At 39.5% G+C, this 27,709-nt stretch overlaps 2 protein-coding genes and 1 long non-coding RNA gene across 10 annotated transcripts in view; 1 reads left to right on the top strand and 2 right to left on the bottom strand.

Annotated features, from left to right (window-relative positions):
* Window positions 1-3,798, bottom strand: part of LOC148130779 (uncharacterized) — a 201,150-nt gene extending 197,352 nt beyond the window's left edge. Inside the window, exon 1 of the long non-coding RNA XR_015749301.1 lies at window positions 3,783-3,798. This is a non-coding gene — a long non-coding RNA (uncharacterized LOC148130779). The remainder of the gene's footprint in view (window positions 1-3,782) is intronic.
* USP54 (ubiquitin specific peptidase 54) overlaps window positions 1-13,747 on the top strand; it is a 153,725-nt gene extending 139,978 nt beyond the window's left edge. For both annotated transcript variants that reach the window (XM_087963735.1, XM_087963736.1), the window contains exons 19-23: window positions 461-1,662; window positions 3,123-3,223; window positions 6,386-6,514; window positions 8,219-8,408; window positions 12,486-13,747. In XM_087963735.1, coding sequence (XP_087819861.1) covers window positions 461-1,662; window positions 3,123-3,223; window positions 6,386-6,514; window positions 8,219-8,408; window positions 12,486-13,024 — 2,161 coding nt within the window. In that variant the 3' untranslated portion in view covers window positions 13,025-13,747. The remainder of the gene's footprint in view (window positions 1-460; window positions 1,663-3,122; window positions 3,224-6,385; window positions 6,515-8,218; window positions 8,409-12,485) is intronic.
* A 1,425-nt stretch (window positions 13,748-15,172) lies between these two features.
* ANXA7 (annexin A7) overlaps window positions 15,173-27,709 on the bottom strand; it is a 40,154-nt gene continuing 27,617 nt past the window's right edge. For all 7 annotated transcript variants that reach the window (XM_026674273.2, XM_087963739.1, XM_087963738.1 and 4 more), the window contains 6 exons: window positions 26,103-26,216; window positions 23,412-23,582; window positions 20,815-20,985; window positions 20,619-20,694; window positions 18,380-18,492; window positions 15,173-16,342 (listed from right to left, as the gene is read on the bottom strand). In XM_026674273.2, the coding sequence (XP_026530058.2) occupies window positions 16,220-16,342; window positions 18,380-18,492; window positions 20,619-20,694; window positions 20,815-20,985; window positions 23,412-23,582; window positions 26,103-26,216 (768 nt within the window). In that variant the 3' untranslated portion in view covers window positions 15,173-16,219. The remainder of the gene's footprint in view (window positions 16,343-18,379; window positions 18,493-20,618; window positions 20,695-20,814; window positions 20,986-23,411; window positions 23,583-26,102; window positions 26,217-27,709) is intronic.

Raw genomic sequence — 27,709 nt, 5'->3', positions numbered from 1 at the left:
GGTTGACATTTTTTGAACATTTACAGATGGGGGAAAGAGGAAAAAGAAGAATTCTACTATAATGTGATATGTGATTGTAATTCTGGTACAGTAAAGAATTACATGTTCTTAGTCCATGATGAGGATATTTTCCATTTGACTCATCTTCAAAACTTCAAGAATATATTAACATACATACATTCCTGAGGTTGAAATTGTTGATCATATTTTTCAATAAAAAAAATATTTTTACCAAAATAGATAATTGTTCTTGGTGCCATTCTGATACCAGAAAAATTTCTTATCCGGTTAGCAATTCTGTATGCAATCATGCAACAATTTTACACTCACAGATACCTGATACTCTGATAAATTTATGTACCTTTTTAATTAGTACTAATATTATGTACCTTTTTAACTTAGCCTAATATTTCTAATTAGGAATCATCAGTCACTGATGATGATCTTATGTGTGCTTCAGTAAACAGACTATCCCACTCCAAGTACTGCTGAAACAGAAGAGAGTGCTGGAACCTAGCCAAGGAGCAGCACCTGGGTCAAGGTCCTCCGTCCATCCACTTGCTTCCCATCCTGAAAAGAAATCCTATTCCAAACCCACATTCCAACCTCTTCTTGAGAACAGACTGAACTTTCAAGCTGCGTCTGTTACTTTCAGTGACCAAGCTGCTACTTTTTCTTATAGACAACCTGGTAGTGACCAGTCCATTCAGACTAAGACTGAAATTGATGGTGATGTGAAACTTGCTTCTCCTAGCACTTTAAAAGATTACGAAGATCACAACAGTAACATTAAGGTCAAGAACCTACATAATACCGGATCCCCTCTCACCTCCAACTGCAAAATGAATTTAACTATAACAAACTCTGAATCATTACCTACACTCTTCCCCTCTTCACCACCATTGGAAAGTCCACCTGACAAAAAAGGCCAATCTAATCAGCTTTTCAATTCAGGAAGCATTTCAGAATGGCCTAGTGCTGCTCCACCTGGGGACTATCATGGTGCAATACTGCCTTCTCTTCCCCCTCTGCCTCATTATGCTCCAGAAGAATTAAAGATGACTGGGCAACTTGGGGGTTTACATCATCCACAAGAACTTGTCAGTGGGGATTCTTTGAAATCTGAAGGTGTAAGTAGCAAAAGGCCTGTTCTTTCTATTGCAGAACAGTTTCAATGGTTGGAGGGAAATTTCCAAAGGCTAGATACATATGAGGAAAAAAGGAAGGCAGCTACCTGTCATGATCAAAATACTCCAAAGTTACAGCAGGAATCCTACAGTAGTCCTTTTTACCTCAAGCTGTCAGATGTTGGAAGACAGGAGAATGGAATTGCACCTGCTGAAACGTTGGACACAAGTCCAAAAACAAAATACACCAATTACAGAAATCCTGCTGGCTCGATTTCATCTGTGGCTATAGAGAGCTGCACAGATCATGTTAACAATTTTAGCACAGCAGTAACTCAGCATAAGAATGCCAGTTGTCTTTTGATACCTGGAAACAAATCACCTGTGATCAGTCAAAGAGCTTTTGAGGACTACCCAGTGCAGAATCAGGAAACAGTACAGGAGGTTTCTGAGCTGGAGTCTCTGTACCAGGCCAGCATGCAAGTTCCTCTGTTGAGAAATCTGGACAATTCCAAGCTGGCACTGAACAAAACAGGTAAAATTATGTTATAATTTTATGTATAGTATTTTCTTAGGGTTAGGTTTAGTTTGCATTAGGCTGACTGATACATTAGGAGAAATGTACTGCATTTCTTAAATATAAAGTATTTGAGCACAAACATTTTTGAAACAAGGTTTGTTAAAAATATGTGCCAGCATTTTTATGTTATATTTAACAGAACTGTTTTGATGCTCAACTGTGTTATTCTTTATTTACTGCACAACATTTCTTATGAAAAGGACATTGATTAAAACTCTCAAAAACTGACACCTCTCTTGGAAACAAAGTTTTTTTGGGGGGCAAGAATATGTTGTTTTTTGTGATATCTGATCCTCAGGGAATTGCCTTGCAGCAATTCTCTCCTCTGATCTGAGTGAAATAAAGTATATCTTCTTACTTTTCTATGTGGAATTTCATTTTATGTGATTTAATCAATTTCCCTGAGATGACAATAGGAGAAGCTTACAATAATAAACAGAAAAACTGACTTTAATTATGGTGAATATTTAGATGAATGATTTAGATCAGCAGTCGCCAACTGGTGGACCGCGGCCCACTGATGGTCCGCGAGAAAATTTTGGTGGTCCGCAGAGAAATGTCACCCCCAGAGCACCCCCCATCCAGGGGGGCAGGAACATAAGTCTATGCCACCCACATGGTCTGCCCTCCCCGCCCACTCACTCCTTACCTGGCAAACTTGCCTGCTAATTTGATATTTTTCCTTTTTCCGACCATCATCTGTTCTGCTGTGCTGGGAGATTTAGATTAGCTAGAAAGCAGGAAATTGTTGGATTTCTTGCTTTCTAGCTAATCTTTAGATCTTCGACTCTGCTTTCAAGCAGAACCGAACCTTCCTTAGGACTGAAGCAGTGCAGACTCAGCTAGCAGATGGCAGAAACACTGATCTCTAAGTGAATCTGTGATTCTGTGAGCAACTCAATCTGCCTGCCTGCTTTGCCTGATTTTGGGTAAAAGTTGCTCTTGTTTATAAAAAATTCAACATTTTATATATTTATTTATCTAATATTTATATAAATAAATATTTATTATATTTATTACGTACAAGCCATGCCCAGCCAGTCATATGACCACCAAGCCACACCCACAAATTAGGCCATGCCCACAGAACCGGTTGTTAAGAAATTTGAATCCCACCTCTGTGTTTGTGTGTGTGTGAGAGAGAGAGGGAGGGAGGGAGAAAGGTTAGATCAGATCTCTCTCTCTCTCTCTCTCTCTCTCTCTCTCTCTCTCTCTCTCATAAACTGACATTTATTTCCTGTCAGTTATTACACTTCCTCAATTTTCATTTTAGGGAAATTAATTAAACCATATAAAATGGAATTTCACATAGAACATTAAGAGGATATATTTTATTTCATGACCTAAAAGATCATGCAGGCAGAACTTCAGTTTAATCTTCTTTATTTTTTCCTTCCTCTTCTCCCCTGTATTAGCAAACTTGCCTACAAAAAAGATGTATAGGGGTCTGTCAAGAACAGCAGAACCTGAAAACAACATCTGTGGAAATATGAGTTCTCCAGATCCTAAGATACATGTAAGGATATGCTAGAATGGGAACTGGGTTATGGGAATGCTACTTGTACAGATGGAACAAATGTAAGGTAATAAAGTAGAAATATTTTTACAAATGTTAACATTAAACATAATGTTTAGATAATAAACATTTCAGATAGAGTGTTTACAGTTTACAGTTAATGTAAGAGATTATTACTAGTAAGATCTTAGATACAGTAGCAGAATATGTAATCCTGTCGTGTTTTTATTTTAAGTTTATGATAGATTGCTATAGCTTACTATTGCAACTGATTACAACATAAAATGCATCTTTCTACCTTGAGATATTTATTAGAATCCATTATAACAGTGAATTATTTAGATAGGGCCACTTCTTGTAACAGTCCTGGGGGTTTTCCAGGTCTTTTTATCATCGTTGCACATATCACACCGCTTTTCACATAGCTTTCAATGTCTTTTTTCATTGCTGGTCACCAAAATTGGCTTTGCACCAGATGCCGCAAATCCAGAGTGGCTGACTTGCTTGGAATCATGATTTCTTTGCAGAACTTGGACTCGGAGGGGTCCAAGTTTTGGACCTTTTGATGCCCATCCGTATTGAGAGATTAAGAGTTGTTGGTTGCAGGAATCAGAGGTTGGTTTGCAGCTTGGCTCTGAGCTTTTGAGTTAGCTCTTCCCCTGGCTTGCTCGATCACCTCCAAGTTTGTTGCCTCGTAGTGACTTGTGCTGCCTTCTGGGTGATGGCAATGATGGCATTGACTTCACACTTACTCTTGTACTGGGGCATTTGGGACAAGGCAATCTGCTAGGAAGTTTTTTCCTCCTGGGATGTATTTCAGTGTGAAGTTGAATCAGTTAAAATACTGCGCTCATTGAACTTGTTTGGGAGACAGCTTCCATGGGGTCCTAAGGGCCTCCAGATTTTTATGATCAGTCCATTACATCAAACAGTACTTGGCTCCCTTTTAGGAAGTGCCGCCAGGTTAATAGTGCCCAATGGACTGCAGAAGCCTCTTTCTGCCCACCTTCATTCAGTGTCGGTGAGTTTTCTAGAAGTGTAGGCACATGGTTGGAGGTTCCCCTCCTTGTTTTTCTGGAGGAAGACTGCCCTTCTGGCTACATTGCTGTCATCTGCCTGAACCTTCTTGGGGATTGGGTGCTTTAGGACCAGTTCCTCTGCGAATAGCTGTTTGAGTTTATGAAATGCTCCCTTCACGGTCCACTCTAGCTGGGTACATTTTTATATGGAATCTCCCTTTTTTAAAAACTATCATCTCTTACTCACATTAAAGCCTTAATTTTTCGCTTCTTAGCTTGTCTTCCATATTCCTCTTTTAGATTTTCATCTCTATCTACTTGACCCTTCCTCTTAAACATTTCTTCCCTCTCTATTATACTCCATTGTCTCATTATCTACTCTCACCCCTATCTTTCTCTGCAAAAATTCTCTTTGCAATTCCAATTCCTGTTTAATTTCCCTTATAAGTACCTTTCCCTTGATTTACAGCAAGGGTCTTTAAACGTGGCAAGTTTAAGACTTGTGGACTTCAACTCCCAGAATTCCTGCGTTAACATGCCTGGAGGAGGAAATCTGGGAGTCCACAAGTCTTAAAGTTGTCAAGTTTGAAGACCCCTGCTTTACAGCAATCATTATCATTTGTATTTCTTTTTTGTCTCCAATTGCTCTTTCAGATGGCTCCTCCTCTTCCTCCTCTCCAGGACCTGTCTTGTGTCTCAATTTCCAGCTCTGCGTCCATGCTTTGTATTTTATTCAAAATGTCCTCATATCTTATCAAAGTATCTTTTATTTCCTGGATTTCCAACACAATTTCGTTGAAAATTCCACTCATTTTTGTTTTTGTTTGTTTTATTTCATTCTGGCCAATTGTCCAACCATCCTTTATCTAAACCAAAGCCACTTTTCAAACTAAAAATCCAATATCCAATGTCCAGGAATTTTTATGTCCCAAAATTAATCAATCAATCTGTTCGTTTAAATGGTCCAAGGTTGAAATCTTCACAAATCAATCTATTATTCAAGTCTAATATTGTAGTTTTCAGGGGTCTTTTAATAATAAAATTCTCTTATTTCCCACTTTTAGTTCTCCATAAACCAGGTCATTAAAACTTTGGAAATCTGTTGTTTCTTCTTTTGGCGCAGGTGGCACTCTTAAATCAATTTCCACTTTGTCTTGCAAAGATTTTGTCTTGCAAAGAATATATCAGACTTCACTGATATATTCCAAATATATCCAAAAATGAATATTATGTTCATTTTTATATAGATTTCAGCATTTTTTAAAAATGCCTGTCCAAAGTCTGTCCAATCTAAAAATCCACTTTTCTATATTTTTAACAAATTTATTATTTTCTTCCTTTACTTCCTTCCTTCCATTTTTAGAGTTATAGCATTTTGCTCGTTACTAATTAAGTTGCTGCCACTTTAAATATAATTATGAGTTCCAGACACCATCACTAACTCTGCTCCTGCACCCTTCTTAAGTTAACTGTTTCCGGCTGTATGGCGGCCAGCAGTGTTCCAATATTTGAGAACGCCAAAGAGTCTCTTTTCCAAAACACCTGAAGGCAGGACAAGAAACAATGGATGAAAATTAAGGAGAAATTCAACCTAAAACTAAGGAGAAATTTCTTGACAATGAGACCAATCAACCAGTGGGAAAACTTGCCTTCAGAAATTGTGGTGCTCCATCACTGGAGGCCTTTAAGAAGAGCCTGGATAACCACTTGTCAGAAATGGTATAGAGCAGGGGTGTCAAACTCGCTGGCCACGGCCATGCCCAGTTTAGCAAAGGGGGGAAAAGTTGTGATATGTCACATGATGACACCATGTTTGACACCCCTGGTATAGAATTTCCTGTTTGAGCAAGACCTCTTCCAACTCTGTTATTCTTTCCCTTCAGTTCTTCCTTTCCTTCTGATGAAGAATCCTGTTTAACAAGTTTGATGAATAAAACAACTTTAGCCTAAGAAATAATTGTATTTATTTTTATAATTGTATACCACCATCTCAACAATTCTACACAGCTCATAACTATCAAAGCAGATTCAACCTGGTAATTAATAAAAACCTGAAATGAACTCAGTCCATGATGGTGTAGGAATACCTGACTGCTGTGATTCTGTACCTTCATTTACCACGGAGTTCTCTTTCTGAATACAGGTGCCATGTACTGGCCAGGAGCCAGAAGAGGAAACCTACAGTCCAGAGAACTTCCGTCGCATTGCACGCAGTCTCAGTGGGACAGCCATCACAAGCAGAGAAGAGAAACTTCCTTCTTCTCAGAATTTTGTAAGTAAAATGGTTGAAAAGGAAATTATTTGAACTGCTGCATTGTATTGGTTTAGTGTGATTGCTAAAAGTTTTACAGGAAGAATACCTTGTTCTATGTTCATCCTGTAATCTTATCACATTTTATGGAAATACTTTCCTGTTGCTGTACCATTTGCAGGTATGATAATTAAGTTTCAAAGGCCCTTTATTTAATTTTGCATTTCTAGTGCCAGGATGTTCTAAATCTAAACCACTGACTTATTTTCTAGTACATTCCCTTTGTGTTTTCCTCCTTCTCTTTCTGTGTAATCTCTACATTTTACTAGCACCTGTGGAGAAAACTATTGTTTTTATTACTATTAACTTAGTACTCAGTAAAGTAACATCAGTAAAGGCACCACCAGTTGCTGTGATGTCAGTTCATTTGTTCCTTTTCAATACAAAAGTAATAAAGGTCCATAAAGTCCAAAATATTGTTTCTTGAAAAAAGCTGTAATTTAATATCTTTTCACATTTTTCTGCTGCTTCTTTTTTTTTCCTGAATATTCACTGCTTCTCTCTTCAAATTATGGAATGCTTATTTTTTTACACTCTTCAGTCAGCTGATTCTTAAATACACATTACTGAGTTTAGAGTTGAAAAGAAATGGATCAATTTCTAAAGAAACTCCAATGGAAAAAAAAATAGTAATTAGTGATTGACATATCTTCCTAGAAGTTAAAATATGAGCTAGAAGAATGGATATTTCTCAGTCTGTACATTACCATTTAGAATCTTTGAGGAATCGGTCTCTCCATTTGTCATAACACTAAGATGCTACAACCATGAAGAGAAAAATGACCACAACAGAATGAAAATTGAAAACAATGGTATGTTTTCAAAGATGCATGGAGGTGCTTCAAATGTTCTGGTTGGGACTGTTCTGTTCCAGGTATCAACCAAAATGTGGCTGTTCCAAGCAGGAGTGGTTCAGGGAATAGTTGGAAAAGGCCAGAACTGAGGAGTTTACTAGGCCATGTCAGTCATGAATTGCTAACACTTTAGATGATAGACTCAAGATTCAGAAGGTCCTTGACAGACTAGAACATTGGGTCCTATTCAACATTGGATCCTATTCATGGTGGTGGCAGCAACAGCTGAGGAGAGGGAGCAAGGCAGAGTGGAAAAAGAAGACAGTAGAAGATGGAGGAGTGGGGAATGGGGACATTAGGGACGTGCTACAGCAGCTGAGGGAAAGGAGAAAGGAAATGCACTGGGAAGTTAGCAGCAAATGGCTTGTGGGCATGCTATTAGACTGTAGCAACAGCAGCAGCAGCACCCAAGAGGAGGGAGAAATAGCAATAGTACTTAGACTAAAGCTCAAAAGTTTGACTTTTGAGGGTTTTACAGAGTCAGCATATTGTCCTCCTCTCCCCAGAAAAATTTGGGGCCTCATTTTACCAACCTCGGAAGGATGGAAGGCTGAGTAAACCCTGAGCTGCTCCGAATCAAACTCCTAGAATGAGTAGTGAGTTAGCCTGCAGTACTGCATTCTAACCACTGCATCACCATGGGTGCTGAAACTGTATATGTATTATTTCTGCTACAATAGTTCTGGGGAATGTGATATTGTAAGTGCATTTTTTTCTCATCATATTCTAGTAACTTTTACTGGCCACCTGTTTGCCCTTGTTGATCCCAATTTTGGTATTTATTTATTTCTCTTTTTCCTTGTTTTAAAAGGAAGCGTCCAATGAGAGGAAACTACCAGTAGAAGCCAGGTCCTATTCTTCCAGCACTACTTCTCTTTCCTTCCCTCCCAATTTGCCTCCTGTGCTCCCCTTCTATCCTCAACTCTCTTCACCTGAGCTGCAGCATTTCTCCCATGATGCTCCAGTGATTAGTATGGTGGGCAAGATGCAAAGACAATCAGGTAAATGACTGGGCTTTTAAAAAAATCTATTTCTAACCATTTTTAGAAATACTAAAAGAGAAAAAATATTAATATAGAAATATAAAATTGGAAAGTAGAGGTGGTATTCAGCAGGTTCTGACCAGTTCTGGAGAACCTGTAGTTTTGAGTAGTTGGACAATCGGTAAATACCACCTCTAATTGGCCCCGCCCCCATCTATTCTCTGCCTCCTGAGTCCCCAGCTGATTGGCTGGGTCATCTTTTGTTGCCCTGCACAGGAGAACAGAGCTGGAAAGCAGATTAGTGGGGTGGGGAGGGAATAAGATTTTGCAGAAACCTTCCCCCAGGAGTGGGGCGGGAATGGAGATTTTACAGTATCTTTGCCCACCAAGCCACACCATGCCACACCCAAGCCACGCCCACAGAACCAGTAGTAAAAAATTTTGAATCCCACTACTGGTAAGTAGATAAAGAATTAATACCTAGAGAGATCCTGGAAAACAATAATCAAGTAGTACATTTGTGAGTACTACAAATGAACAAGTCAATTACTAGAAGTGAGCATGGGTTTGTTTGATCATGACAGACAAACCTTATTGGCTTCTGCAATACAGTAACTAAATTGCTGTATTGATCAGGGAAATGCTGTATACTTTACTTGGACTTCTGTAAGGGACTTGATAAAGTAGACCACAAACTCCTTGGTAGGATAAAACAGTGTGGGATAGACAGCACCAAGACCAGATAGATTTGTAACTGGCTGACCAATCACACTCAGCATCAATGGAACTTGAGATAGTGTTCCAATACAGAATTGGTATCTTCACACACTCACCCCATTCGTTTGGAGGTGGTGATAGCTTTGGCACAAAATCCTGACTGGAGACCCCTTAAATGGGGGGATCCCTATGCTACAATGCACAGAATTGTTATATGCAAAAGGCAAAAGGTCAGCCCAATTGTCCTATTGGTAGCACCTGAGGAACTGTTCCAGGATTGGGTTAGTTCTCTCACACACACTGTTAGTTAGATGGGAGGAGCTTAAGCCCTGGGCAGTTCCAACAGTTTCAAAAATTCCCGCCAAAACTGTGATGTAAATTGCACACTTCTTTCTGAAATAATGTGCTCAGGTGCACCATGCAACCTATACACGTGTTGTACAAAAAGTTTAGCTAACATCTTTGCGGAGGGAGTCTTAGAACAGGGTACAAAGTGCACCTGTTTTAAAAAAAGATCAGACCAAATAACAGCGTTCCCTCTACTTTCAGGCAGTTCCACAATAAAGTTCATAAATATTTCTTTCCACGGTCCCTGGGCCTGGCTACAGTCTGTAAAAGCTCTGTGGGCTTCCCTGGTGGTCTCTTTGCCGCTGCACAACTTGGACAGCTGGCCACATAGCTTTCAATGTCTTTCTTCAAGGATGGCCACCAAAACTGTCTCTTAACCAAGTGCAAGGGAAGGCGGGGTGTGTGTGTGTGTGTCCAGCAATGGAACAGACCACCTGCTTCAGACTCATTCTTGGCAGCAAAGGCTTTTTGCGAAGATGGCAAAAGGCTTCAGTATTTCAGATCTTCCCTCCATTTGCAAAGCCTTTTGCTGCAGATCTCTTCCAGGCCTCCCTTTGCAGAGAACAGAGGCTTAAAGTACAGTGAAATCACGAGAGATCAGTAGCATGAGATCCATGTGATCTTGTGATACTTTAGGGCTCCATTCTCTCACCGAAGGCTTGAAGAGCCAAAACTAGCCAAGAAAGTGAAGGCTCTCTAGTGAAGGCCATGGGCCAAGTGCCATGGGGGAAGGAGGGCGAATGTTGCAGAGCCTCTATGGTCATTCATAAGGGCGAACAACTGCCGTGGTGCTGCAACATTCGTAGTTTCGGGACTTGTTTGTAAACACTAGAGGGTGCTTATTGTGTAACTTTGAATGTTCACTAAGGGAATGCTCATAACCCAGGGATTATCTGTACAGGTTATTATCACAATTGAGACCAGAATTTTTACTGCTAAGCAAGGTAGTTGACCCCAATTTGTCATGGTTAAGTAAATCACTGCCATTGTTAAGTGAATCCAGTTTCCCCCATTGACTTTGCTAGTCAAAAGCTGGCTGGAAAGGTCGCAAGTGGCAACCATACATGTCAATTGCCAAGCACCCAAATTTTGATCACATGACCAGGGGATGCTGTAACAGTTATGAGTGCAACCACCAGTAAGTCACTTTTTTTTAATGCTGTTATAATTTTGAGCAGTCATTAACCAAATGATAGTTCATTTAATGGGACTGCCTGTACACAAAGAGGCAGGTTTCCTTCAAATGCTCCTACTCCAGGCTTGCTTTTTATGGGAGATCTGCAAGCAGTACGTCAGGGGTACGTCAGGAGTAAAGACAAATGTCACAATGGGGCTGCAAGGAGGGAGACAACAGAGGCAATGACGGGGAGGGGTCAAAATGGAAAGCCTCTGCTCACTTGTACACACGCGTGTGCGCGCACACATGCACGCACATGCAGGGGAGTCTCTTATCTCTCCCTTTGACATTGGTGAGGAAAAGAATAGGAGAGATAAGAGAAGCTGGGATGGGAGCTTCTTAAAGGGGCTGGGGGGACAGGGCATGATGAGATCAGGTTAGGGGAATGTGCAGTCCACAGTCCCTTGAACACACACCAATGAATAGGTGAGAAAAAGAAACAAGCAGTCCAAAAAAGAGAGCTTTCATTAGTTTGCAGCCTGCCATCACATATGGTCTGTGTTGGGGGCATGGGGCTGCAAGGATTGAGACCCCCATGTGTGCGTGCACACGCACAAACAAATGCATGCACGGGTCTGGGAGAGGTGAGCTGAGAGCCATGAAGAGGCCCATCAGGCAGGAGTCAAAAGGGGAAGCGTCTGCCCACCACTGCCTGCCTGTTCCCAGCTCTGCCGGGGCCTTCCCTTTTTGTTCCCTCTCCCCTCCGTTGCTTTTACATCAGGTGACTGTACACCTGATGCCGAAAGGGCAGTTCTGTTTCCATGCCCCCCCACACACACACACCAGAAGCCATGTTCGCCACAATACCACAGAAGCCGCAAACCACTGCAGCATCCCCCCACAGCTCAAAGCACCTGCGATCGCCCATCGCATGCCAGTTGTCTGGCATTGACCAAAGTATCTTGGCGAATGGGACAGGGTGGATGGCCAGGGGCCCATTGGCTGGGGAGAATAGCCGGAGGAGGCCCAGTAGAGGAGGAAAGCTGGCTGTAAATGGGCTGATGAGGGAGGCTGGAGGCAAAGGAGGCGTCGCCAAGGGTGGGACACTAAAGCTCCTAGATCAGTGGTGGCTAATCTTTTTGGGCTCCTGTGCCAAAAATTGTGCTCGCACTTGCGCTTGTGTGCCAGCACTTAGAAGGCAATGTGCACACACCCCGAGCATGCGCACGCAATCTCCCCCCCCTGCACTGCGCCTCACAGCTGATTTTCGGCCAGTTTGATGCTCTTTTCGGCCTCCCAGAGGCTTGAAAAAAGCCTCTGCAGGCTTTTCAGGACAAATAATAGGCCTGTTTCGTCACTTCCAGTATTACAAGAAGTGATAAAATGGGCCTATTATTTGGTCTGCAAAGCCTGCAGAGCCTTTTTTCAAGCCTCTGGGAGGCCAAAATAGGCCTCAAACCAGCCGAAAAATCAGCTGTAAGGCGCGTGCATGCACAGTGAGGTAAGTTTGCCTGCAGCTCGCGTGTCAGCACAAATGGCTCTGCGTGTCACCTGTGGCATGCATGCCATAGGTTCACCATCACATTCCTAGATCCTCGAGAAAAAGTTCAATACTGATTGGCACAGACTGTAGAAGCTGTTAATTACATTCAAGAATGAAGCATTGCAGCTTATATTTCCTGCTGAGGAATTTTTCCTGCTGAGCTATTCCAGGCTTTCATTAGCAAATGATTTGGTCAGCTGTAGTTCTTCTGTTATGAGTAGTGTAGAATTAATTTCTTGTTTAGGATTGGTATTAAATATTGGTATTAAATATACAAAGACTCAAACTCCTTTCCTGGTATGTTTTTTTTTTTTTTGCTCTTCAACTAAAGATAGGTAAAATAATATTTTTCAATTTGTTAATTTTTCAGGAAATCAGAATAATATCCCAAAGTGTCTAACTGTGCCAGACAGGAATGCAGCTTTCCACACAGAAGATAAATCATGCATGCCACTGAATTATGGGAACCCCATTACCAAACAGGACCACTCCTCACAAAGGCAAACATCTTTGAATATATTTTTAGACAGTGGAACATCAAATGCTTCCAACCACTGGCTACAGAGAAGTCATGCTGGCCAAGAGCTAGCAGCAGCATCAGACAGTGAAGCAGCACACGGGGAATCTCCCATCCAGATGAGCGAGGACTCACAAGAGTCTCTGCCCCAATGGCCGTTGGCTCTTGGTGCTCTAGGCTGGCGGCAGTCTCCTGGCAGGAGTTATGGGACAGTCTCACGTGGGGCTTCAAGGCACAAAGGCTTTCAGAGTTGCTTTCTGATTTCCCAGCAAGCCAAGGTCCGAGGCCCAAAGCGTGTCGATATGCCCCCGGATGAAGACTGGCGACAGCACACCTTTACTCCACAGCCGGCCATAAGAAGCTTCTTTGTCCACTCTGGAAATGCCCTGTAAAATCCTGGGTCGTGCAGCAGTTGCGTCCATGCACAGCTATGACTGCTGAGATGGCACCCTTCCGTTGGGCTACTACTTTTGAAAGGGGCTCTTGTCTGAACTGAAGATACTGAAATGCAATTGATAATAAGGTAGTGAGATTTTTTTTTCAACTAGTTGTTGCCAGTTTTGTCTTTAAAATAGTTATGATTGCCGAAAACTAACTGCACTTTATTTCTTTGTATGTATTGCTGTTTTATAACAACCTTTTCAGCAATTCCATTCCTAACCTTTTGCTATAAGAAATGCTCAGTTGCAGTAGAACAGAGGGCAAGATTTGCATTTGGATTAAAATTAAATCCTCTTGATGTTTTCTATAGGCTGTATTTGGTGAATTTATGTATCATGTTAAGTAGCACTAGAAAGCCCATGTGCCAATTTTCAATTCAGTGTTATGTTCTTCTGCTCCATTATATGCTGGGGGGAAGATTTCAGACCTTTCTAAGAATTGGCCATGTTCATAATGTAATAGGACACAGGCACAGAGGACTCCTATATATGGGACTCCTAGGGTGGGAGCGGTAAGAAGATATGGCACCAGCCCATTTTTCATTTTTTTCAAAGTAGACTACTAGGATTTGAAGTAGCACGTTTAATAAACACAGAATCACTGTAACTATTTTAGGGTCTGACATACTTGCCTTTGTAAGTTTTTCAAAGAAATAAATGAAATAGTTATGTTTATTGAATGATTATTAATTGCTTTCTTATTTTCAGAAATGTGTTTCCCAAATTGGAGTATTTCTTTCATTGCTCATTTTTTTCTCTTTGTGGTATTAAATATTTTATGGGTTGACTTTTATTTTGTGAATCTAGCTAAAGTAAGGCAATTTATGTGTTTTATAAGATTATGATTTACAGTAGATTGTGAATGATGCAGACAATTTAAAGGCCCTGTTAAAGAAGTTAGTGTCCTCATCCTGTTTTTCATTCTTTTTAAGATTGTCTTTGCTTAACTGAAAGGAACATAGAGTATAATTGTAGGTGTGTCAGGAAAGCGACAGCTCAAAATGACAGACAGGTCATAGCAGAGAGCTCTGACAAAACGTGATCCACTGGAGAAGAAAATGGCCACCCACTCCAGTATCTTTGCCATGAATAGCCCATGGACAGTACCAAAAGGCAAAAAAATATGACACTGGAAGATGGGCCCCTCAGGTCGGAAGGTGTCCCATATGCTACTGGGAAAGAGCAGAGGGCTAGTAGCACCAGAAAGAATGAAGCGACTGGGCCAAAGCTGAAAGGATGCTCAGCTGTGGATGTAATCCGTTGAGCCCCAAAAATCCATGTATAATATCAAAAAAAATCATCTCACTTTTTTTTTGAAGAGCACTAGAGCTGCCATCCTAGATTTTGCCAGTTGGTTGAAGCCCCTAGCTAGGTTTATCCATGAAGTACCTGAGCAAGTATCTATTTGGGCAATATGAGGAATAAACAGAGTGAATTAGAAATCCAAGTAAATGAGGGCAGATATGATATTGTTGCATTATGGAAACTTGGTGGGGTGAAACCCACAAATGGTTCACACAGCTAGATTCATACAGCTAAATTATTTAAAAGAAATAGACCAAATAAAAGAGGAAGTGGAGTTTCTTATATATAAGAAATAACTACATCTCTACAGAAATAGAGCACAACAATGATGAAAATTATCCTGATGCATTTGGGTCAATATTAAAGGGGGAAAATGACATTGCCATATAGTTCTTTCAAAGATCCTGGAGCACTGGGGAACTGCCAGAGGACTGGAAAAGAGCTGATGTAGTTCCCGTCTTCAAAAGAGGAAAAAAAATAGATCCAGGAAAGTACAGACCTATCAGCCTGACCTCAATACCAGGGAAGATACTGGAAAAGATAATCAAGCAACGAATCAGCGAACACCTAGAAGCAAACAAAGTAATAACCAAAAACCAACATGGGTTTGTTAAAAACAGATCATGCCATGGTGCTGATATCCAGGTTTTGCTGTGGCTTCAGCTTTTCGTTCCATCCCAGACATTGTTAGGTTACGTTCTCTTGGAAGCATCCGAGTAGGCTGCATTAAGTTAAAGTGGTTTAATGTCAACTATTCAAGTAGCAAACCCAAAAGAAGGAAACACTCTCAGGAGATTTGAATACCTAAAAGTAAAACTTTATTGGATACGCCATATTGGTACTGAAGAAACAAAACCAGCTCTGGTTTTCCCATGCAAATGATTGTCCAGTTAAACAATAATTTCCCCTTCTCTCTACCCCGGGTCCAATTAAGAGACATTCTTTTCTTATGGAAACAGTCCATCTCTTTCTCAAGCACCTGCAGCGGTGATCTTGATGGCTTTCATGCTCCCACGATCTCTGCATACATTCGCCACATTCCATTTCCATCTTCCATCCCCCTAGTCCATTGGCAAGTTGAAAAGCATTAAGATTTGAAAGAAGCAAAGTGGTTCAATCTTGACAAATGCTAAATTAGCAAACATTACTCTCTAATCACTTTCAGGAATAAACTGATTATTATTTCTAAGCTCTTAGAGACACTTGGAAAGACAAATTGGAAAACGTAAGATCAATCTGCTTTCAATCCAAAACGAAAGACAAATTTAATCATAAGCTTAGAATTTAAAGAATCTGAAATAAACTGCAAAAACCTAAACAATATTTAATCTTAGAAAGCTATAAATTGACTAAGGGTCTAAACAAAATTGGAATATTGAAACTTTTACAATATGATTTTGGAATTAATTACAAAAACAAACGGCTTTTCATGGGAAATGGACTCTGTTTTGGTTTTTACAAGACATAATAAAGATACAGAATTTCATAATTTCAAAATTTATGGAGAGTTTTAAAAACTGGACATGCTTACATCGTCTAAGTGTAGCTCTATATACCCATCATCGTGTCCTTTCTCACAGTAAACAACACTATGCAATGCACACAGGAGTACAAAACAAGTAACAGCCTTTGTGACAATAACAGAACAGACACATTTCAGGTAGCAGGTTTATAAAGTACATGATGTGCTAAATTAAGGCAATTGTATGTGAAAAACAAAAGATCCTGATCAATCAATGTATACTTAATTGTCTAGGATAATTTATATTTTTGTACACTCTTGATAGCTGGTAGTGACAGTTGGCTGTTTGCAGCTCTTGTTTTACTTTCTGAGCGTGCTTCCTACTGACCCACGATGGCCAAGAGCAACTGTCTGTAATCCCCGCTTGTGTCACTTGAAATCATGGTGGCCAAAGTCTTGTGGTACATCTGTGTGAACAGCTGTTTTATCTGTACCAGATCAATCTGTCCCAAAAGAAATAGAATAAAAATATAACATGGAAGAAATTTAAAGAAATTCAGGTTTAAAGGAAGGACACTACAGTAATCCCCAGGTTACAAGCATTCCCTTAGCGCACATTCAAAGTGCTCCCTAGTGTTTGGAAACAAGCCCCAAAACTACGAATCTTGCAACACCACGGCACTTGTTCGTCCTTATGAACAACTGCAGAGGCTCTGCAACATTCGTCCTGAATATTGCCGGCCAAAATGGAGCTTCCAAAGGATGGATCTGCCCCTCAGAAACTCTGTTCAGGCCTCCAGAGGCCTCACCTGGCACGTTGCAGGCTGAAATAGCTTCATTGCAGGAGGCCCGCATAGGCCTGAACGGCTCCATTATATTTGTAACTCGAGGACTACCTATACATATGCTAATCTCAGTCACATGAGAGCTGATCTTTGGACAGAGAACAACATGCACACTCAAAAGCATTCTTCAGCATTAGAAATGCCAAACCACGCCTTCCACTACAGTATTTCAATGGTTTGCAGAATTAATATGTCGGGGTGGGGGTGGGAGTTGTTTTTTGTTTTGTTTGTTTTCTCAAATTTTGTTCTATTGTACTTTACTAATTTATTTGATTCTTTTTGTTAGTTCTTATTGTTTTTGTTTTTATTTTTTGTTTTAAATATGATTTTACATTGTGTAAGCCGCCTTGAGTCGCCTTGAGACGGCAATATAAATCAAATAAATAAATAATATAAATCAGCCACCAATGACTGTAATAAATAATGTCTTCAAATTATTGATATATGTATGTCTATAAAATACATTTTGTATGTTTTAAAGATTTTTTTCTATAATTTTGCATATTCTTTTTCATTTTTGTTGTTATATTTGGTTAATTTAAATGAAAAGAGGGATTATACTCTTATTAATACTTTTATTTTAAAAGATGTCCCAGTTTATATCACTTTATATCATTGTGAGCAATGGGATTGGCACATTCCTTTTACTTATATTTTCAGTGAGTCAAGAAGAAATCTTCTGGATCAAGTAGCATTACCTACTTTAATTACTTTAATTTAAAAAGCCAAGGTGCTTACAGGCAACAGCTACTTTCTAAAGCGCCAATGCTCATTACTATGAACTTTTCAACTGACTTTTTTGCTGTCATGAGAAATTCCTTTATAATTATTTATTATTTAGTATATGGCATGTGTTAGCCAGGGATCACCGAGGCAGCTGGCTGCCTCTGTGAAAGGAATTTTTTCAGGCGGTGTTATCTTTACTTGTGGGATGCCTGAACGCTGGTAGGCAACTGGGGGAGGCTCCTTTCTTGAGCTGCCGACCTGTCTTATCATGTGAGCCACCATGGCCCCAATTTTTATATATTAAAAATATATAAAAAGAATTTCTCATGACAATAAATAATAACAATAGGAAAATACAGTTTATCCTCAACTTCATTTAATAACTGCTACAGTGGCAGCGAAAAAAGCGACATGACCATTTTTCACACATATGACTGTTACAGCATCCCCATGGACATGTGATTCAGATGCTTGGCAACTGATTCATATTTATGACTGTTGCAGTGTTCTAGGTTCATGTGATCACCTTTTGCAACCTTCTGACAAAGTCAATGGAGAAGCCAGATTCATTGAATAACTAACTTAACAACTGCACTGATTCAGTTAACAACTGTAGCACGAAAATGGGGCAAAATTCACTTAGCTGTTTTGCTTAACAACAGAAATTTGGGGGTCAATTATGGTCGTTAAGTCAAGGATTACCTGTATGGAGTTAAGGGCAATTCTTACATTATTCTAGTTTTTGTTGTTATTTTTCCTCCCAAAAGATGTCAGTTTGTTTTTAAATTGAATTGAACAGCTTATATGTCATATTAAAGGTATAAAAACCTCTTAAGTGACTTATCATGATCTGATTTATTTTACATCTCAAGAATCTGGCATTTTTAACGGGTGTGTAGATTTTTTATATCCATTGTGCAACAGCAAGACACATTGCTATATATACTATGAGAAAGTAAGGATTCTTACCTCACTACGAGTTACAATAATTCTAACCAAGGTAGAATCATCTGTGCCAGCTCCTTTCATGGCATGATAAAGTCTTTCTGCAAAAAAGGCTGGGCGATTTAGAGCACATTGTACTGGAAGAAAGCAAACCCAAGAATATGTCCAAGTTAGCACTGGGAACTAAAAAGAACAGTTTTCCAGGCTTACGGCAGAACTTATTAAATACAAACTTTAGACACAAAACTTAACTTTACTATAAATTGCAAATGTTTGTCTTATTCTTTTTCCTCTCCATTATAACATTTAGACCTGTAATTTGTTTTTCCCAACTTCTGAATATAGGCTTGGAATTATTACTGAGCCCCTTTTTAAAGAAGGTAAATGAATGGAAGCCAGAGATCACTGTTTGTGGCCCGCCAGCTGCCAGCGAAACAGACTTGGCAGAATCGGACAATGAGGAAGTTGGGGAGAAACTTAGGCCAGTCCTGGAGTCTGGGAAAGACTCTGCATTGGAAGCAGATATGGGGCCAGGGTCGTCCGACATTTCCCAGCTGCCTTCTGAGTCAGAGATAAGTGGGGAAGAAGAACAGCTGCAGCCTGTTCCAGGTGTGTGTATGCACAGAGCTATCAGGAGAGGAGAACAACAAGAAATAGGGGCCGACTCAGAAGGCACACGTGGACACTGAATGTTCCCTTCCTGGGGAATAAATAGAGCAAAAGGGTAGTGGTGGTTGCAGGAGACAATATTTCATATTTCTTTAGGAAGATTTGCTTATTGTGGTTCTGCCTCACAGAGACTCCTTGCAGGAATTAATTTACAGCTTTGCGACTGGAAGCCTGGCCAGTCCTATCCATGGACTGATAAGGTCTGTTCTTGCACTTAACCCTTGGAAGGATTATTGCCGGGACTTTTCTGTGTGTGAATGCCATGAATCCACAGCAACTAAATAAAGAGGAGTTTTTCGGGACAAGGAGTCTCTTTCTTGGTTCTACTAAGCCTGGGTCAGAACCTATAGAGATAGGTGAGAATATATAATTAAGTTTGTTGAGATTTGTGATTTCATTTTTAAACTTGGTGTGCTATATAATTGGGCTTCTGTCAGATTGCAAATCTATCAGAATGGAGGAGAGGGGAAAAAGCAAGTCAGAGGTAGCAAAACTCCAATTTTTAGAACTAAATTCCTGGTATTAAGAAGCCCTTGTTTGCAAGCTGGCTCTCCCTTTCGGTCCAACCATATTTCTACTAGCAATCTCAAGTTCTCCAGAAAAACAACAACAGATGATCATGGGTATTAGCTGCCCAGGTGGCAACCAATTTAAATGATATAAAATAATCATCAATAAATATTACCTAAAACAATAAATATTATATAAACAGTTGGAATATTATTAGCCAATTAACATCACAAGGTCCTCGTTTAACCTTATTTCTCTTTTAATTATTTATTGCCTCACAAAATTAGATTAATAAATTGTGATCTTGATAATGAGAGAAAAGTATGAAAAGTTCTATGTCTATTCACCAAACAATAGTTTATTTTTATTTTTTCTTCCTAAATTGTAGTAATAAGTTATGCCAAATATCTTTTTAAGAAAACAACACTACAACTACTAAGGATAAATACTGGCAAATGAAAACTACTGGAAAAAGTGGGAGTGCTTCCATTCTAGCTCCCAGCCACAGGACCTTTTTTAGTGGAACTACTTATTGAAAAAAGACCCTCTAAAACAGGGGTGTCAAACTTGCAGCCTGCGTGCCGGGTGTATCACGCACCGGCCATGCCCACCCCCGGTTTAGTGAAGGTGGGGGATAAAGTGTCGTCTCAAGTTTGACACCCCTGCTCTAAAAGGATGCAAATGACCAGCTATCTGCAAGGAATATCCACTCCCTTCCCCTCCTCGTTGTGCTGTTAGAGCTGAAGAAGCTGCTTGGATGAGAAGCGAAACATCTTCAAAGAAAAAACAAGATAGTCCAGTTGCCTCCTGAAAAAGCATCTTTGGGATACTTATTAAAAAATATCTTCAAAGAGAATTCAGTGCTAACCTAAAGTTTTTTTCCAAGATATTTGTTAAATAAGATAATTAAGCACATTTATTCTTACATTACATAATTTCTTCTGCTTTTAATTCCCTGAGAGAAGATATTATAAACCTTGCTTCTAATCAGTGGCATCTTTCAAAAACTAATTATATTTGTGGATCCTTGAAAATTAAGTTAGCAATAAAATTAAAAAAGAAAAATGTGGAAAAAAAAACTTACAAATAGTCTTCAAGCCATGTTCTACATTTCCTGAAAATTCCCGACCAATGCTGCTTAATAAATCACGGTTAGCTATCTGCAAATAAATGTCAGGAAAATGAAAAAAACTGTACAAAGAATGTTGGTGCACCAAAATCAAAATTTGCCTTTTGCAGGCAAGAGTTTCCTAGAGGTGCCCCACCCAATCTTCCCATACCTGTGAATAAGCTTCCACAGTGGCTTTCAGCTGGGGGAAGCTTCTAGATGCAAGGATCATGTTGAAGCAAGACTCATCTGTTCCCAGCTTTCCTTCCCCAGCTTGGTAAAGTCGTTGTGCATCCTGCTGAGCTTTTTGATAATCTACAGTTTGATTCTCGTCCCGATTACCCTGCAAAGAAAAACAATGTATCATGATCACTGCACACTAATTTTCACTTTGTCATCCAGCCAGGTACATTTCTTGTTTTAGATGGTAAATAAAAACTGACCATAGGTGAAGTAGCATAGGTTCTCACAATTTTCCATAGACTGTATTTTCCTATAGGCAAGTTGACCCTTACAACGCAAAATCTTTGGGAAGCAGTGAGGAGAGAAGGAAGTCTAACAGCTGGCAAAACCATGACAGATTTACAAAGGATTAGCAGTTGTAGGTGTGTTGTTGATTCAAGAAGATGCCAGAGCAAGGCTTTCAGAAGTGCAGCAGAGGTCTTAGGAGAAGAAGACCCATTGAAGAAAAGTAGTGCTGTGGGATAACTTCCATAGGATGCTGAAGAGCAAAAGCCAGCTATCATAACTGTCGCTTACAAAGTGATGGCTTCCATAGGTCCCCATAGGTCCATCAGAATGGCAGGAAACTGCCATTCTGACGGAAGGGGCTTGATATTTTTATGACCTGTATCTTCCTGGGCTAGGGGGGATGGAGGGATTGGCTTGGGACCATCTGTTTTGTCTCAGCTCCAAAGAAGAGAGAGCAGTGCATGAGAACTTCTTATCACCTCCCCAGCCTAAAGTTCTCACAGCAACTCGACAACTGGTGATTGGCTCATGTCAGACTGAGCAGTGGGGAGGGGCTTGAACAAGTAAATTTTAACTTAATATTCTAGCACAGGAACTTCAGATCCTGCCTAATGTCTTTGCTATCATTATCTCCCAATAAGGTCCTTTGCTGATGAGAATGAAGGGGACACATGCGTCTTGGGCCTCTGTTCTCATCGGCAAAGGCTTTTTGCAAAAACAACTGGAGCCTATAGGGATGCAATCTCTCCTTCCTGTAGGCCTCAACAAGCCTTTGCTCAAGGCCAAACTGCAGCAGAGGCGGGAAAGGAGACATTGAGATCTAAGTAAGGTGGAGACTTTGATCATTGAGATCTAGGTAAGGTAAGTGACCCGGTTGGGCAGATGGGGCGGGGGAAAACATGAGATGTCTCAGTGGGTCGGGGAAAGCACTAGGCCCTCCATGGTCTTTCCTACCCTGAGATACCTCATGCATTTAATGACCCGTGCATTCAATCAACAAATTGAGTGGGTGAAAGCAGGGAGTGATCACATTTAAGTTACATGATTAACTCCTACAAATACTCAAGTTATGAATGTAATAGGCTGGCTCCATTACATTCATTACTCAAGGACTACCTCGAGAAAAGAAATGAAATGAAAAGAAATGCTATAAGAAAAGCATTATTGAATATATTTTGAATCACATAACTGAAATGTTAATTGTTGAATAAATTCTGCCATGCTGCACCCTGAAATCTTTCAAGTAACTTGACCAAAAATAATGGGAGATATTTTTTTTAGTTATATAACACATGTTAAGGGCCATCTCAATCCTCTGCTCAAGTATAGTTTTATAAATTGTTAAATGCTTCAGGAAGCCAATTTCCTTCTTTAACTTTTTTTAAAACTGATCTCAAAATTCTCTACCATATTTTCCCGAAGATTGCAAGAAATTTCTAAGTTCTTATGTGTTTGTTTACATTTGGATTGTTTCAAAATCAAATATAGTTTGCTGTATCTATGGAGTCCCCATGGCAAATAGAAAGATGCACTGATTTTTCAGTGGCCCTATATAGCAATAGCACTAGTACAGACTTATATACCATTTTACAGTCCTCTCTAAGTGGTTTACAGAATCAGCTTATTGCCCCCAACAACTTGGGTCCTCATTTTACCCACCTCGGAAGAATGGAAGGCTGAGTCAACCTTGAGCCTGGTGAGATTTGAACTGCCAAACTCCAGGCAACCGGCAGGCAGCAGAAGTAGCCTGCAGTACTGCACTCTAGCCACTGCACCACTGCACCACCATGGCTTACATTGTTTGAATGTGATTATTATTATACGTGTTTGTGTTTGCCTAATAGCATTGAAACAGATTATCTTTAAAAAAATTAAATGAACAATAAATATTACTTGCCATGCAGAAATTAAATAGTTAGGTAGATACATAAGTTCAGAAATCCCTCGTAGAATTATATGGCCCACATTCCAAGTGGTAATTTTTCTCTATACAGTTTTAACTGAACTTTTTCAAAACATAGTAAAGAGCATGAAACATTAAACATTGGAAATGATGCATGACTAATTTCCATTTTTAATGAATTCTTATTAAAAGTAATTTTACAAAGAACACAGTGTGACTATTTTTTTAAGAATTCAGTGTTTTTCATTGTTTATATTGTTAAATGATTATATTCTTAAATGAAATAGATGGCAGGAAGCTAAAAATTAGTGGGTGACAGCAAGCACCCAAAGTTTCAATATAAGAATATGCTTCATAAACAAATATATTGTGAGAGAATGTGGTTGTTATCTCACCTGACACATAGATACAAGTAATCGTTCAAAGTGACCAGATGTATCAGCTCGAATATCATGTTCAATATCTCTTCCAAATTCACTCTTGTAACATTTGACTATTTCTTGAATGTCCTGATTTGTTCTTGTGCAAAGAATTTCAATCAATACATTTTCCTGGGTACCTGCACCCTGAAAGCAGAAAAACAAAGTTGCTGTATCAGCACCAAAAAGAGTGCTAGAAAAATTATAATGCAGGCTAAGCTGCTTTATATAATAGAATATACTGCAAGCATAAGCCACATTATGCAATGACCAACTACCAAATAAATCAGTATCAGATTCTATCTTTGTTCACCACCTCCTCCTAATTTTCTGTATAGTCCTGGTTGGTTCTACTTCCTGAGATTCCTTAATGTACATTACAACCTTCCTAGTTGTGGAAAGACAATTGGCCACATAAGTTTGGAAAGGGTGGAAAGCCTCAAAAGCTTTTTTATATGTCAGAATCTGAATGCCCTTTGGCTTCTCTGACTTCTTTTAAAATAGTAAATTCCTCAATTATAGCAAAGGAGCAATCTTAACATTTTGGATTTTCTTCCTTTTTCTTAAGAAATCTTACTGTTGTCCATCTCAGTCTGATTTATTTTTGTGCCTTTTGTCCCTTCTTTCCGCTTACTGCCCCATCTCCCTGATGCTTTTCTTCACTTTCCAGACTCTACTGCCTTTATTAATGTCTCTTTCTTCTCTCCCATACAAATTAGCTCACGACAGGGACACCTGTGGTAGCCTGGGAGGGGCTGGGGGGGGATTGTCTCCAGCAGAGGAAGGTGGGCCAGAGCCATGCCCACCTGGCCCTCTAAGGTCAACCACAACCCTAATGCGGTCCTCAATGAAACAGAGTTTGATACCCCTGTCCTGGAGATTCCTGCTCACTCTCCTTGGCCAGGTTGCTCATGGTGAGTGTGGGAGGGCAAAGCGTGTGGCCAAGCTGAGGTGCTGCAGGTCAGTCCTCCACTGTTTCCAGGGTGGCTCTGTGGTCCAGATCTCACCACCTCACTGGCCAGACACTGCTGCTCTAGAGTATCTTGGTGGTGTTATTCTTCCTTAGAAGGAAAGGATAGCATAGGAGGATCAGAGATCTTTGACTTGATTCTGATCAACATGGAAACCAGTTGAAAAAATGGAAATAACAGGGACATTTCAAAGAAAGTGTTATGCAATGCAGGATTCTTTTATTTTAAGGTGAGAAAGCTGAATGCAAATATCTATTTTAGATATAAAGTGGAGAATTTTATTACAGCAGTAGTGAATATGATTCGTGGCAAGAGAAGCAAGCCATAAAATGAGCTCCAAAAGGGTAGGAATTTAGTATCAGAGGGGAAGTCATATTGGTGTGGCTCGGAAAAAGTTATCTATAACCTTGAAAAACTTCACAGTACAGCTAGTCCTCACTTAACACAACCCTTATGGGATCAGCCACTCCACTGGTAAGCAAAGTAGTCACTAAGTAGGAAATCACTTGATTGCAACTTTGCTTTCCAATTGGAAAAAGATAAGACCAGTCAGTTTCACACTTTTGTTTGCCTCCTGAGGGCTTATTGTTCTATACACATTGAAAGCAATGAGGTCATGCTGCTGGGAGCTGCAGGCAGACAGTCAGTAGTGCTCTCTTGAAATCCTTTCTCCAATGTCTCCACTTTGTGAGGAAGGGAAGGAGGGGGATGAAGGGCTTTGTTTTTTTTGTCTTAACAATGTAAAAATTTTTTTTTTTATTCTTTTTTTTACTTTCTTTTTTGTGGGAGGGAGATAAAAGGAAAGAGTGCCTACAAAAATTGATTAACTGACACACACACACACACACACACACACACACACACACACACACCATTCTTCCAAAGGGCAGGAGGCTAGGTAGCAAACAAAACTTGAAAGGGTGAAACCAATTAGTCTTGTGTCTTTCCAGCTACATAGCGCAGTCACAGTCATGTCCCACTTAGCAAATATTCTGCTCAGCAGAGCTGCTGGTGCCAATTAGAATTATCCAGGAGGAGCTACCTGTAATTGTGAAGCTACAGCCCACTCACAGCCCCTCCCTTGTCAGCCTTTCCAGATAAGGAATCAATATTTTATCTCAAGACATCCTTACGGTTACATAATAAGAATGTGATTGCCTTCAAACCTTCCTTATCTAGGTTAAAAAACATGTTTCTCTTGTTGAAACTGAGATATCTAAGCAAAAGATGTATGCCAGGAAAATGGAAAAGTTAAGACTATTGTCTCTTCAGTCCAAGGTTAAAGCTGCAACTTTCCAGAAAACTAAAAAGAAAATACATAGCCCTTATGGTTCAAGGAATTATTATTTGTGAAAACAAACATAAATATCCTTATGACCAGGATTATTTTTAAATTTCTGCATAATTAACTTGTTTTTAACTGAGTTTAATATCCATTATTTTTATATAATCCAACCTATTTGATGAAACTGGGAACTTGGTACAATAGATACCCCCAAATTTCCCTCAGAAATTTCTATCCAACAGTGATCTTACATTGTTTCCACATATCTCCTTATATAAGTACAACTTACCAGCGAAGATATTATCTTGCTAAAAAAATTGACATAGTTTTTATCTAAGTGAAAATTTACAAACATTTTGATCTCACTGCTTTTATTTTTGCACCTAATATTTTTAAAAAATAAACTCATACCTTCATTGCATGCCTTAAACTCCAGGCATCATAATAGGTACAGGGCATGAACAATGCAAGGATCAGTTCTTCCATATTCCCATTAAGCTCCGACTTCAGGTCTTTAATTAAATCCTGTCCAGTTATCCAAATAAGTATCAGAAAGAAGTACATTCACAATGCCTTAAACATATATTTTAATATATACTCGAGACAAAAATTAGCTAGATAAGATACATTTCAAACAGATAATAGTTTATTTATTTTACATTTTTTATTTATATTAGGAGGCTCCAATTATTTAATTATTTTTAAACAATTACTTTTGATTATTTAGTGTAAAATTTAAATGCAATATTTAATTAGTAAAGCAGGACTGAAAAACAATAATAATTTAATGACCACAATAGCAACATTATTATGAATGGGCTGCAATGCATAGGTATACTTACCACAAACAATAGAAACAAATAACTAGCAATTAAGAAAACATAAATAAATAGAGCAATGTAAAATATCAACCCATAATGCAGGCAATTCAGATATTCTCAACTAAACTGTCAATTTTCTACCTGGCTCACCCCAATCTAGATTTGCATTTTATTAAAAAGCAATTCATAGCTTCTGAAAAATGTCTTGTCCAAAAAGACAACCTCTGGATTTCCTTCCTCTGCACAGATTGGATTACAATGGCAATTTGGGCCAGAATTTCCAACACTAAACAATGTGATCATAGTGCAAAGTCACATGACCGCATTGCATAGCGATGGCAATCCCAGTAGTCCTGGTTGCTGTTGTTAATTACAGAAATGTATGGGTCATTAAATGGGAAGAAATGGGAGCCCCAAACAAACAGACTGGTGGATGAGGCCTCTGGTAAGAGCTATAGACAGGCAGGGATATGCCAAGGTGGGGGCAGGTGAAAAAGCAGCAAGAGTGATACATCACCTCCTGCCAGGTTCCCCATTGACTTTGCTTCCAGGAAGCCAGCAAGGAATGTCAAAACCATGATCACATGACTGCTGCTTGCTGCACTGTCATAACTGCAAGCCAGGCATTAAAGTCACATGACTGCAGGGATGCTGCAATGGCTGGACCTCATTTGATGCCATCAAAACTTTGAATGAATGCTGAATGAACCAGAGGACTATCGGCATGTGCTGAGTGCAAGCAGATGGTCACATCCAATTAGCAAAAGATTTGAGTGGTAATTCATTTCTTACTTCCTTGAAATCAGATGAAGAATGGAAAACAGATTTACAAATGAAGTTTTAATTTGTACATAAGTATAACTTGATCTTGAAAATTGTAGGACATTCAGAGGAGAGACTATAACTGAATTATTGAGTGTTCATATATTAAATATCATTCCCACAATGTAAAGTTCAGTAAAATGGGTAGAGCAAACCAAATTTCCTTTAGATCTTTCTTGCTCCAACAAACAGACAAAATGTCCTGCCATATTGCTGTTCTTGCTGTGTCAATTACAGGGAGTCCTCAACTTATGACCAGAATTGGGACCAGAATTTTCATTGCTAAGCAAGATGGTTGTTAAGTAAGTCACACCCGACTGGACTTCCGGTTTGAAGGGCTTCGGCGACAGACAGAAATCCGCGATCATGCGCGGT

This window comes from Notechis scutatus, chromosome 4 (assembly GCF_049901735.1).
Source record: "Notechis scutatus isolate UNSWTSFEM ecotype Mainland chromosome 4, rNotScu1.2, whole genome shotgun sequence".
Taxonomy (NCBI): Eukaryota; Metazoa; Chordata; class Lepidosauria; order Squamata; family Elapidae; genus Notechis; species Notechis scutatus.
Note: the sequence above shows the minus strand (reverse complement) of the source record. Positions and strands in the feature narration are given on the sequence as shown.